Source organism: Mugil cephalus, chromosome 19 (genome assembly GCF_022458985.1).
Source record: "Mugil cephalus isolate CIBA_MC_2020 chromosome 19, CIBA_Mcephalus_1.1, whole genome shotgun sequence".
In the NCBI taxonomy this organism is placed as follows: Eukaryota; Metazoa; Chordata; class Actinopteri; order Mugiliformes; family Mugilidae; genus Mugil; species Mugil cephalus.
This window is the reverse complement of record NC_061788.1, coordinates 4,169,318-4,182,763: the sequence shown is the minus strand read 5'-3', so window position 1 is coordinate 4,182,763 and position 13,446 is coordinate 4,169,318. Positions and strand designations below refer to the sequence as shown.

At 40.7% G+C, this 13,446-nt stretch overlaps 1 protein-coding gene and 1 non-coding gene across 8 annotated transcripts in view; both read left to right on the top strand.

Annotated features, from left to right (window-relative positions):
• Positions 1 to 1,963: 1,963 nt before the first annotated feature.
• On the top strand, positions 1,964 to 2,035 carry trnaq-uug. The gene has a single exon. It is a non-coding gene; the product is annotated as a tRNA-Gln (tRNA).
• A 3,762-nt stretch (positions 2,036 to 5,797) lies between these two features.
• The window catches only part of mast4 (microtubule associated serine/threonine kinase family member 4), a 116,960-nt gene continuing 109,311 nt past the window's right edge, over positions 5,798 to 13,446 (top strand). For 2 of the 7 annotated variants that reach the window (XM_047570584.1, XM_047570588.1), the window contains exon 1: positions 5,798 to 6,381. In XM_047570584.1, the coding sequence (XP_047426540.1) occupies positions 6,148 to 6,381 (234 nt within the window). In that variant the 5' untranslated portion in view covers positions 5,798 to 6,147. The remainder of the gene's footprint in view (positions 6,382 to 13,446) is intronic. The other 5 variants (XM_047570586.1, XM_047570583.1, XM_047570587.1 and 2 more) reach the window with 3 other exon arrangements.

The window sequence follows — 13,446 nt, the reverse complement described above, 5'->3', positions numbered from 1 at the left end:
AAATAAACAAGTGTATCGACCCTTCACTGCCAGTACATGGCAAACAAAAGTGTCTGTTACAAAGCTGCCACAAACCTAAAAAGTAATGGTTAAGGCATAAGTCATGTTGAATCTTCTATCGCAATTTCGAGCCTTTCGGCCGCAGCCCCCTAGTGGGCCGTGAAGGTATTGCAAATGGGTCGCCAAATCATTTCAATTGATATTTGGGTTTTGGTTGTATTCTTAACATTCTATGTGAAACACCAACACCATGACACCACTAAAATGAAAAAATAGATAAATTAGAATGCAATGTTTTAATATTGTTTCTTCGATGTTGTTGCTTTTGCTTAAAATTGAAGTTTCATCTGGCTAGACCCTCGCAGAATTTACATCATTTTTTTTTTTTAATCGGGTTTGTGTTTATTTATAAGTCTGTCAATTTAATGTGCTTCTTTTGATATTTGGATTTTGTTATTGGATTTCAAATAGTTATATATGAGAATGCATTTCTCCATTGTTGAAGGCTATTTATGAGTCATTTGTTAATTGGCCTGTTACAGACAGCCCCCTGCTTGTCATTTTTCGATGTCTGTGTGGTGCTGATGGACAGCTCCTTGAATGATTGCGTAAACACTAAACATCTGTGTGAAACAACAGGAGAGGAAGGTCGAGTGTACAACACTCATTGGGCACAAAATGCAGTGAGAAAGTGAGAATTTAAAATCATAAATTAACTTTTATATTATAACTATAATAACTATTTAAATGCTGACATTGTAGAGTTTAGAGAATCATTGATGATTTCTAAGAGAAAAGAAATGTAAAGAATGTATTTGTTCACGCATCTTCACTTTGGATAATCTAGTTTCAGAAGAGACTAGGTTCAGGTCTTTAATTATTCCATGGTTTCCAATGTCCTTGTGCATTAAGGGATACATTTAAATCCTAAAAGCTGAGTAGGGTTTGCAGTTAGTAGAAGCCTAGATCAGGGGCGTCTCTAGGATTTTGACACATCCGGGGCTAAACCCAGAAGAACTAAGCAGATGTGCACCAGAATTTTTAGACATACAGACATTCTCCACATACCCTACAGGTATCTGCTCTTCTGGAGTGAATTGAATTAAGGCATTTCATTGTTACCAGTTATACCAAATAGGCTAGCAATTTTCACAAACTATCAACTAGCTGCTAGCTAGCTAACATTAGCTAATTCCCTCTAGTAGTTCCAGCTGCAACACTCCTTTTGAAATTATACATTTTTACATCATTCCTTCTTTGATTGCTGACCACCTTTGGGGAGGAAAACATGTAAATCTTTTTTTGTGTGACATCTTGTTACACTTCAGCTGCTACTTCCTTAAGACAGCTAAACAGCTTGTTGTTGTCAAGCCTGCCTGTTGTGCGCCTGCTGCCTGACGCCGCTGTTTTGGGTAAATGACGTCACGTGCAACCTGAAGGTGTTAACCACTTGTGTGCCAAAGCCAAAGTAGTGGCTTTAAAAAAAAAATAAAAATAATTGTTACTCATATCTGTCCAAAAACAGCTTTATCGAAACATCAACATAAGATAATTTTAACAGTAGAGAAGCATAACTGTGATGACTTTAAGAAGCAGCGAAATAAAATCCTACATCAGCTTCTAAAGATTTGGAGGAACGACCAGAAGAAGATACAGAGGTGGAAACACATTTTCAAAATAAGTAAATCTTCACGTTCCACCCAATAACTGAAAACGCCAAAGCACCAGAGTCATTAGCCTTAATCTTTTGTGAATGTGGCATAAACGTACGGAGACCTGGTAAGTTACCAGGACTTCTTGTTTATGTGTTTAAGGATTGAAGATGATGGCAGTTGCTGACAGAGCCTTGCACCAGACTCCTATCCACTACTTTCTTTTCTCTGGCACCAAGCTCCTGTCGCCTAATTTCTTAACCAATTTCTTCCACTAGTCATGAAATTCTTTGCATTTTCTTAACATCTGAGGTTCCATGGTGTAATGGTTAGCACTCTGGACTTTGAATCCAGTGATCCGAGTTCAAATCTCGGTGGAACCTTCATTTTCTCATGCCAGGCGTGAGCGATGAAGCCCATGTGGAAGAACAATAAACTGCAGTTCATCGAGTGGCCACTTGAGGCTCCAAAAGCTCCACGTAAAAAGCCCAACTTAACAGCATTATTAAACATGTTTACAGCCTGGTACAAAAAATGGTTTTGGTCTCAATAGTTTGTTTCACTGTTTAGGTGGTGGATGTTTTTCTAACTCATTCGTTTATCGTGTCCGAAATTGTTCAATCATTCCCTGACCCCTACTCCCTATGTAGAGTTTCAATCGTTCCAATAGTGAGCTGAATCCCATCAGCAGTTAATGACGTCACTGCTGTCGCGTCATCACGTGTCAGGCTGCCGCGGTTCTCCTGGTCGAAACGTGATGATTTTGTAAACAGATATGTGTGATGTTCATGAAATCATAAAAAACAACAACAAATAAATTATGTTTTAAAAAAAGCTTCGAAAATGTGTCTCACTAACAGCCACTAACGGCCATTAACGGCAGCGCTGCTAGAAACGCAATGCATGATGGGATATCCATCGGATGGGCACTACTTTTCGCAATGCTTTATGGGAAATTTTGAATCCAAAATTTAGAGCATTAGAATTTGATGACTAAATTTTCGGACACCACTACAAAATGGCGTTAGAGCGCGATTTCGGACCATTGACTGTTTATACTATGGACGAACTCATCGTGACGTCACACATTTGATTTTGAACCTCGAAAATGAAGCCCGAAGTGGGCGGAGCCCGCCGTCGCCATGTTGGGTGAGCTTTACTCCAAGTTTGGACGTAGGGGGAACTTAGAGCGGTAACGGCCTTAATTATGCATACTTTTAATCCTTAATAAAACTTAAACGAACGAGTTAGGAAAAAAAACACCCGCGTACAGTTGTCATGAATAGTGAAATAAACCATTGAGACCAAAACCGTTTTTTGAACCAGGCTGTAAACATGCTTAATAATGCTATAAAATTGGGCTTTTTAACATGGGGGTCTATGGAGATTTGCTCCCTTTTGCTACAAGCCTCAAGCGGCCACTCGATGAACTGCAATTTTTTGCACTTCCGCATGGGCTCCATCGCTCAGCCCCGGAGGTTGCCTCCTGACACAGCCTCAAAGTATCCCAGTTTGGGCGGATTAAAGCTCATGCAACATGACGACCGCTGGCCCCGCCCACTTTTGGCTTCATTTTCGAGGTTTAGAATCCAATGGATGACGTCACTCCATCTTCTTGTGGAGTTGTGTGTTTCTGACCGATCTGTTGTCATGGTCTCATCAACCTGCTCAGCCTTGATGGCCTCCTGCAGTTATCCACGCCTCCCTGGATGAACCTGTCTACTTCTTATACGCTGTCATGTAACATCATCAGCTACATCTTCTTCAGCGCGTTTGCTTTAGTCAGATGTATGTTTATCCCATTTCTCAGGTTTCAGGCTGGATTTTGTGAAGCGAACCGAGCAACTTACACCGGATCAGGTCTGAACGTCAGCGCTTGTGTCTGCCATTAACACGTCTGACTGTCGACAGCAGATCAAGAAGTGACCGGGTGTAAAGGCTCAGCACTCTCAAGTGGTGTTTACCCTGGAGCTCAGAGCCCTGTGACCTCATGCAGTGGATGAGGATTATAAAGGAAGGCAGAAGGTTAACTGCATAAGAACATCAGTTTAACAGTATAAGGCCTGAGGACAGTCTCTGCTGCTGGCTGTAAATGTACTTTATGTTTTTTAAGTGACTTTAAACACGTGTATGTGTGTTAGTTGTTTTTTTGCATGAAACTGTGTTTTTAGCCACTGTGTGTTTATCTTGCAGAAGTGGGTGTGATGTTGACAAATTACATAAGACAGGAAGTGGCAAAAACAAAGCAAAGAATAAAAACATGAGTCTGTAAAAGACATATAATAATATATAAGGGAACGCACCATAAATAACACTGAATTTATAAATGCAGGTATTATTAAATTTATATAAATTAATTTACTTCAACTTACCTCTGTTTTATCTTTTATTGACTTATTGAATTTTGAGATTTTAATTTTATATCTGCATATTTAAAAGTAAAAACAAAATGCATAGTCGAAAAAATACATAAAAAACTAATAATATTAAAGGGAAGACTGAAGGGGAAAAAAATACATTAGCAGGGGAATTTAAATCTAAAAAAGATTAAGATTCTTTTCATTGTCATTTACAAAGAACTTCATAAAAATAATTAAATAAATTAGAAAATTCACAAATAGGGGAATTAAGGTACATTAAAGCAGAAATATGTAAAAACAAAAAAAAGGTTACGTTCTAAAAATAGTTTTGGTTTTATTATTTATTATTGCATTGCTAACGCTACTAGGCTTGTAATGTATTATTTTTTTAACAATATATTTTTTAGAAGGGTATAAACAGTTGATTAAAACCTAGATATTGTCAGTGTTTTCACTGTATTTGCTCTGGTTGTAGATGTTTGTGTTAGTGCGCCCTCTAGCGGTGTGTCCGTATAGTGAAGCTGCTGCCCCCTGGGTTAATTAAACAGCAGGAAGAAGCAGAGGGGTGAAGGAGGCTTTTACCCAGAACACACAAGTTAAAAAAAATACTTTCACAGAAGTTACGTCACTAAACTTCTGTTGCTGCTCTTCGAAATGTGCACGTTTCTTGTCTGGAGGAGGAAAAAACATTTCTGTGAAACAAAGCTTTGCCATCAGATGAGTAAATTTAGATGAACAGATGACGTTCATTGATGAGGTAACAAAATAAAACAATAACAGCTCCTGTTTGCTGCAGGTCAGCGTGAGAGCTCAGGTCTTGTGTCTGCAGACACCGGCTTATACGTCCGAACCGACCAGACATTTTATTGGGATGTTATTCCTGCACCTGGACTCGGTTTCCTCCCACACATTCATGAAATGCTCCACATCCACTCCTGGACTGGGTGCATGAGTATTGGAGCTGCTTCCCAGGAGGAGGAGGAGGAGGCCAGGACTCTCACTCTGTGGTCTGTGTAGAACTTTAGCCGGAAAGTAGTACTTATAAGTACTTTTCTTTAATATGCACACGTTACTTTATACTCTCACAAATTCAAATTGAAACTATAAAAACATGCACACGCTTGCAAAGGTATTAGATACAAGGCATATATATGAGAACTACTCTACTCTGGTGCATTTGTTTGATTCGTTACCAATTACTTTACGCATCCAGATGAGCAAACACATTTTGCATCAGAGAATGGACATGGTTGATGTCATGTTATTGTCATGGATTTTGTTATTAGTTGTTCCCTAAGCATTTGTATGTGTGTGTGTGTGTCATAGCTATGGGGCGGAGGTGCATGATCTGCTCTGGTCTAGGTGGATGCTACATGTCTAAGTAACGTCCACGCCAATGAATAGCAGGTGGAAAAGTTTCCCAGCAGAACAACATGGACAGTGTTGGTCAGTGGTCATAATGTTGTGGCTGATCGGTGCATATGCCTACACAGGTAAACAAAATGTAATATAATTAGCATGAGCTTCCTCAATTTGACAGAAGGGACACATTTGGGATTCATTTGTGTTCTGCGCATGCGTGATTGTGCGCGTCAAAGGGAGGAAGTTAAACAACTTAAATGAAACTAAAAAAGTACAGGCATGAACATCGGTGGCAATCATAAACCGGTCTCATGCATGCATGCATCTCGTCTAAAGCTAAAGACTTTCCAAAAACAAAAAAACAACCTCCTGCACTCTGATTGGTCCGTCCGCACACGTTGTGGGCGTGGCTTTGCGTGTCGTGGCTGCTTGCTGCAGCCTGTGGTTATTATGAAGGCAGAATAGTGACAGCAGCGTGGATTCACCGAGGCAGAGGACGCTACTCTTAACCCGGAGCAGAGCCCTTCACCCGGGCCCGGTGACTGTAGTCGACAACTCGTATTTTAATCGATTACTTTAGTCGGCGTCGGGACTTTTGTTTGTTTGTGTTTTTTCTTTTTTTACACTCGGGGTGAAAAAAGGCGAAGTAATGTCCTCTGAAGCGCGCAGATGGAACATGGAGCGGACAGGTGCGCTGACAGGTTAATTAATAGCTCTGTTTCGATCAGATACAAGTTGATTTAAATTTTAAAAAAAAAGAAAAAAGAAACAAAATGGAGCAGGAATCGTTTTTGGCGTCTGGAAGCGGCCAAAGTTTGTCGTCGTCCGGCTCAGACACCTTGTCCGAGGGAGAAGAAGCCACGGCCGCCCTGGATATGAAAGTTTATTTCGGTGAAGATGATGGAAACAGCTTGGAGTTCGAGGGCGTGAACGACGCCGAGGACGGTGGGAATGCAGAGTACGACAAGGAGACACTGGAGGATGAAGATGACGAGGAAGACGACAAGGTAGTCGATTAATCAGTTTGCAAAAAAAAAAAAAAAAAGCTTCTCAAATATAAAGATGTTTTCTTCTTCGTGCATTACTTTTTTATTTTAAGAGCATTCACGACAAACAAATATAATCGATTAATCGAAAAGAATAAAGGGGAAAATTAATTAAAAGTCCACGGTGAGTAGGAACCGGGCCAACACAGTTAAGTGCCTCTGATCCCTTTAATACCTGCATCCAGCAAACTACTTGTGGAAGCAGTAAACTCATTAATTCAGACCCTGCTGTCAAAATATTTGCAAACAACCACCTGCATTAGCGCCTTAGCTGGAGTTGACGTTTATCATGGCTGCACACCTCAAGTGTAGTTCACGCTCCATAGATGTGGCACCTCGTTTTCTAATCTAATCAAACAGAGGAATGTTAGAGCTTTTGTTTATTTTTATTTATTTTTTTGGCCCAATTTGTGCAGAAACATGTGTATCTGTTCTTGTGTAATGACGGTAACCACCGGCATCCGGCGTCCTCATATGGGGACATTATGTTTTAGGTTTGTTGCAGCTTATTCTGCTTTATTTAAACCTGTTGTCCTCACAAGGAGACACTTGTGTCTGCCACGTACTGGTAGTGAAGGGTCAATACTCTTGTTTATTTCTGCTTATTAACTTTTCTAGTTTGATATGACATGAAAATTTGACAAATTCACAAGTACTCGTTTGAGGACGTTGGGATTTCATCGTTTCCAATTCTGCTTTTGCATTAAAATACCCAGTTTTTTTGCATTTTGGTACACATTTGTGGCTTAAATTGTAATATACAGTGAAATGATCTCTGTGTCCACATCATTTATTTCATTTTAGTTCAAAGATTAAGCTTATTTTTTTTATTTATCTTAGGTCCTACTAATCCCAAATACATAAAGATCATAATTTTATCTTATCTCAGGAGAATAAAGTGGATTCTAATCATCTAAAGCATTCAAATGTAACGTCATCCTGTGCAGCTGCCACATTTATATGAATTATCAGCTCCTAACAACCGTGTAAACACTTGATCTGATTAGTTCTCTCTGGTTGGAATAAATCCAAATATTCCTGTTCATGTTTGTACGCCGAATATGGAGATAACAAAAAAAAAAAACAAAACATGTTGTCAGTGATTTGGCATTCATGCAAACAGTAATGATCGTAAACGCATCCAGATAGTGTTCGATCTTCAACACAAAGGACTTGAGATTTCTGGCTTTGACTCCAGTGCTAGAATATATCTACAGGCGCAATCTATACTCTCAATCATGCGGTTAATGTTGTGTTTATTCAGGAAACAGATGGGAGAAAATGAGGAAGAAAAAAAAAAATCCATGCCTCAGCCATTTAACTTGTAAAACACTTCACTTGGAGGCATTCGTGCAGACTGGTTGGACTGGATCTAATGAGCACATAGCAGCCCGATGGGTGAATGCAAGGGTGTGTTCGGGACGTCACGCGCTAACCCTGACCCTTAATGCTTCTCAAAATAATATCGTGCAACAATGACTTTAGGCTGTAGGTGTGGCCCGACTCTCACCCTGTGTCATCTATAATGTAAGCAGTGGTGAAAATGGTGCAACACTCGGATGCAATCTCTGAAAGGCAGGAGAAGGGGGGGGCGGATAAACAGACCTGCAGAGCTCCTCATGCATTTAGCGCGAGGATGCTGCCGCTGTGAGTGTTAACTAAATATAGGATGGTATCTAATGTCATAAACAGTGGCTCACACTCTCCAACACACGAGAGGTGGTGTCGTGTTTGCCGTCGGTGGCGCTTAACTAATTTGTCTGGATGAATAGTGCGACGCTCCATTGCCTTAATAGAGCTGAGGTATCGGAGACGAGGGCTTTGCGCTGGTTTCTAATTTCATTTTCTCTCAGAATGAGGAATTAAAAATGTGCTTATTTGACTCGAATGTGATGCATTTGGTTAGTTTAATTCCTATTTTAGATGGATTTCCGAATAATTCCCAACCAGTGCGGCGTGAACCCTGCCACCTTTTTTCCTCTGATCTCCTTTGAAGTCGGTCTCAAGTTCATTTCAGAACCTGGTGACCTCTCTCTTGTGTCAGGCCTGAAGAAGATGAGCTGTAATCTGACCTGTTTTATGGAACTAAACAGACTCGACCCCCGGCTCAAACGCCACAAAGCAGGTCAGATAACGAGAAGCCTTACCCTTAATCAGGGGAGCGTGACCTTTTTTGACTTGCTGCCGTGGAGTTAAAGAAGGAAAGTCTTCCGAGAACTCGCGGTGACCGGCTCAGTTACTGCTCGCTCTCCAGACTTTGGCTGCTATGTTTCACGGATGCTAAGTATGGTGGCGCCCCGTGGAGTTTTTTCCACAGTGCGATTCTTGTCTCTGAGGAGAAAAAAATAAATAAAAAAAAATAAAAAATGCATCTGCATCTCTGTCCGTTCCAGACACATAAATCTTATCCAGCCAGAGCTGTGGGCAGCAACAGAGAACATTATCTACGGCCAGCAGGACCAGATTATCCCACGCGTAAGACAACAGCAATAGATTAAAATGAAAAAGCATACAGTTCAGATTTCTAACAAGATTGTGGCTCAGGCCTTGCTGCATATATCCAACCAGTTAGTTTCAGTAAGCTGGAAATAGCTGCTCTGACATTTCAGTGTACACATACACGATCAGCCACAACATTATGACCACTGACTGGAGAAGTAAATGAGATTTTAAGCATCTTGCGACAATAGAAAGTCCTGCTGGGAAAATTTTGGACGTGGATGTTACTTAAATTCACTAGATCTCAAACTGATCAAGTATCTGTGGGACGATCCACAGATCCACCCCCTCAGAAGACCTATGTCCAGTCTGTGATGCGTTTGCCTGTTTTGGAGGATCAAGGGAGACCTACACAATATTAGGAAGGTGTTCATAATGTTATGCCTGATCAGCGTAAGTCCAGTATTGACTCAGTTTTATCTCTGTTTTTGTTTCCCGAAGGCTGTATACCTGCTAAACCATACACTTTGCTCATCAGCCAGCTGTTTATTCAAGATAGATAGAGTCTGACGTTCTTGTTTAAAAGAAACCACACTCAACGGCCACTTTATTAGGTACACCTTGCTAGTAAAAGGTTGGACCTCTTTTTACCTTCAGAACTGCCTTAATTTTTGGTGTCATACTTTCAACAAGGTGTTGGAAACATTCCTCAGAGCTTTTGGTCCATATTGACATGATAGCATCAGTTGCTGCAGATTTGTCAGCTGCACATCTATGATGAGAATCTCCACTGGATTGAGATGTGGTGACTGTGGAGGCCATTGGAGTACAGTGAACTCATTGTCATGTTCCAGAAACCAGTTTGAGATGATATGAGCTTTGTGACATGGTGCATTATCCTGCTGAAAGTAGCCGTCAGAAGATGGGTATCGAGTCTTCTATTGTCCAGTGTTGGAGTGACACCCGGTGTGGTCTTCTGCTGCTGTAGCCCATCTTCTTCAAGGTTGGACGTGTTGTGCGTTCAGAGACGGTATTCTGCATTCCTTGGTTATGACCAGTGGTTATTTGAGTTACTGTTGCCTTTGTATCGTCTCCAACCAGTCTGCCCATTCTCCTTTGACCTCTCACATCAACAACACATTTTTGTCCACTCAACTGTACTTCTGTTTTCCTCTGTAAAACCCTAGAGATGGTTGTGTGTGAAAATCCCAGTAGATCAGCAGTTTCTGAAATACTCAGAATAACAACAAAGTCACTTAAATCCCCTTTCTTCCCCATTCTTTGAACTTCAGCAAGTTGTCTTAATCATGTCTACACGTTTAAATGCATTGAATTGGTTAGCTATTTGTGTTAACAAGCAATTCAACAGGTGTACCTAATAAAGTGGCCAGTGAGTGTAGATACAGCCTTTTGGAGTATAATTGTGTTTTTTAGTGGAGCTCCAACCCTGCGTCTGAGGAAGCCACTCAGTTTATGTTGGTGCTCACTCTGTGTGCTGAAGATAATCCACCACAATTATCAAGTAACAGCTACAAAAACATCAGCAGTCACCATCAAGACAGAAAGAAAGAGAAGAAAAGCACCTCTAGGAAAAATATTTGTGTTGTTCAGCGATCTGTGACACCACGATCTACCCACGTCATGTGTTAAAGGGAGCTCTGGTTTCAAGTGTCCTCCTGCAGGAAAAACACACGTGCAACAAGACCAAACAGAAAAAGGGTGGGATTGGGCATGAAACAGCTGGAGTCCCAGCGAGACATGCTGGCAGCCTGGCAGACAGGAGAAAGCATGGAACAAAGGGTTTATGATTACGAGGGCATGTAAAAGCGGCGGGACGTATAAAGACAAGGAACACGGTGATTAGCGCACTGACAGCCTGTGTGCTTTGGGAAGCAGTGCGTCTGGACAGCGTAGATATCGGTGATTTGGAACAGCTCTGCATTGTGTTGTCAGACGACGGTGGTTTGTTGTCTGTCCTCGGTTGTCACACGTGCTAAAAATGAGACATTACCTAAAAAACTAAAATATGGGAACATAAAAAAAATAGTTTGTTAAAATGGAAAAACTCGATCTGGAAAGTTGATGTGGAACCACTCCAGAAAAGATTTGATGTTGGGTTGAAGTTGTTTATAAATTAAAAAATAAAAAGTCTGTTCTCAGATAAGCCAGCTGTTTAGAGCAGGGACGGGCGATTTGGGCTCAAATATTATAATTCCCATCCATGTTCTGTCCGTCACTACATTCTGCCTTGAGAGCTCTAAGATGATACTGACCAGTTACTGTCATTTACACTCATGTTCTCATTTATAAAACGCTAAAATCGGGCGACAGGTTCATCCAAAACGGGGACTGTCCCCAGAAAGAGGATGTGGCTGCGTTCTTTCTCAAGACTCATTTGCCGTCTCTCATCACACTCCGGCTTGTGGTTGTTCTTCAGGTGGTGGAATGAATTTACTGGGTTGCTGTCCTTAGCCGTTATCTATTTTTGCAAACTTGTTCATGTGGGACAAGTTTGTTCCACATCCACCTTCTGATATCAGAACCAGTTCCACATTATTAGTGAGGAGCCTCGTTAGCCGTTAGCCACAGGCGAGCTAATGGCCACGGGGACGTTGAGTACGTCGCACGCGCCTACGTCATCACCTTGCGTTCGTCACATTTATTGCCAGATGGCAAATTCTTATCGTGCGATTTAGAAGGTATGAACGTGATGTCACAGTTATACCATTGGTTGTACGTCTGTCTAATTACTTTCGGCTCAGGTGTGGAAGCACTGATTCCTCACAGCAAGAAGGTTCTTGGTCTTCCTTTGTCTGCGTTGGTTCTCTCCGACTTCCTCCGAACATCTAAAGACATGCTCGTTAGGTTCATTGGTGGTTCTAAATTGGTCGTAGGCGTGAGTGTGAATGGTTTCTGTCTCTGTGTGTTAACCCTGACAGGATGTACCCCACCTCTTCCAGAGGACAAGCGGTTACAGAAAATGAATGAACGAACGACTGGTTTGTTACGAGGCTAAAACAGCACAGCAGCACCACCGCTGTGACGAACTTTAAAAACACCCAGGAGCTTGAAAATAAAACGGAACGATTTGGATCTGTTGTGTGTTGTTTTTTTTTGCACGTAAAGACTTCCTACAGCGAATGCATTTCCCGTCGCAGTCAGGATTCATAAACGAGCCTCCCAGCAGAGAGCTTCCATCAACCGTCAGATTCAAGTCCATATTTGTCTGCAGCACTCGGTCCTGTTCTGTGTGGGGCAATTACGTAATTTACAACATGTTTGCACTGTGGCCAAATAAAAAAATGACTTCCCTAAAAGAAAAAACGATAACGTTGGATAACTGTAGAGAACAAACACCTCACAAAAAGAAAAAGATTTAATGCCTTCAAAGTTTAGTCTGAATAAGCTGGTATCAGACTGGTGACAGCATTAACAACAGGATTAAAGCGGCTACGAAGCTTTAATTAGACGTTCAGTGTTTAGGTTTGCAGGATTTTTCTCATGGTTTGTGTTTAGCTTCGAGCAGACGCTTCTGGAGAGACTTGTTTTTTAAATAGAGGATGTCAGATATTCAGGTTTTAAGAACTTATATCACATTTTGTCTCCAAACAATCAATCAAGAGGCGTCATAGTTAGATTAGTCATTGAATTAGTTCTTTAATTAATTCCTCACTCGATTTTTAATGTATTTTTATGTAAATGATGCGTAGCTCGGACTCTCTGGCTTTCTACACCAGTCAGCCGTAACATTATGACCGGTCTGACATTAATCAGTCTATGTCAGAATGACCCGCCCCCTAGAGTTGTGTAAAATGTTGCGTATGCACTTTATTGTTAAAGCAGGTTCACATGCATTAAAAGCATCAAACACTGCAGATGTACTATACAAAACCAAACAATTCACTTGTTAATTTACTATTCCGCATGTTTTGAGTGACACAAATGAATGACCAGGTCCAGAAGTTTCACAGCAGAACATCAAACTGTTACAAGATGATGTAACAACACTTCTCCTGTCAATGGTCATAATGTTATGGCTGATTATTTTGTAGAGTCTTGATTTTTTTATACATTTTTTCTATTTCTTTAAATATAGATTAACACAAATCCAACATATTTTATAAAATAATAGACAGAAGACGTCATCTTTCAGTCAGAACTTCACTCGTTTAGCTCCTATCAACCAACTTCTGAATAAAAAAAAATAATATTTGAACCTGTGTATAATGCAAAATGATGATAATAATGTGTATCTTAGGTAGGGGGTCCCTACTTAACCTCTCCATCAGTTTGGGCGTCCTTGGCCTTTAAACGTTGACCCGTGTCTTACATGATGCTAAAGGAAAATGCTTTGAGTCGTATCACATTACTCCTTCTCTAGATCTGTTTTAATTTGTATAAAATTCCTTCCTGAATACAGTGAACAACCACTTTTGTTCATATTTTGTAGTTTGAGGCTATCCCAGGACCCTCAAAGCAATTCATTGTTTTATTAATAACATTATTTTTTTCTTTTACTACAATTCAGGCCCTGTTCACAAATGTATTACCCAAGTAAAGACAGCAGCCGACTTCTAGATTGTCCTG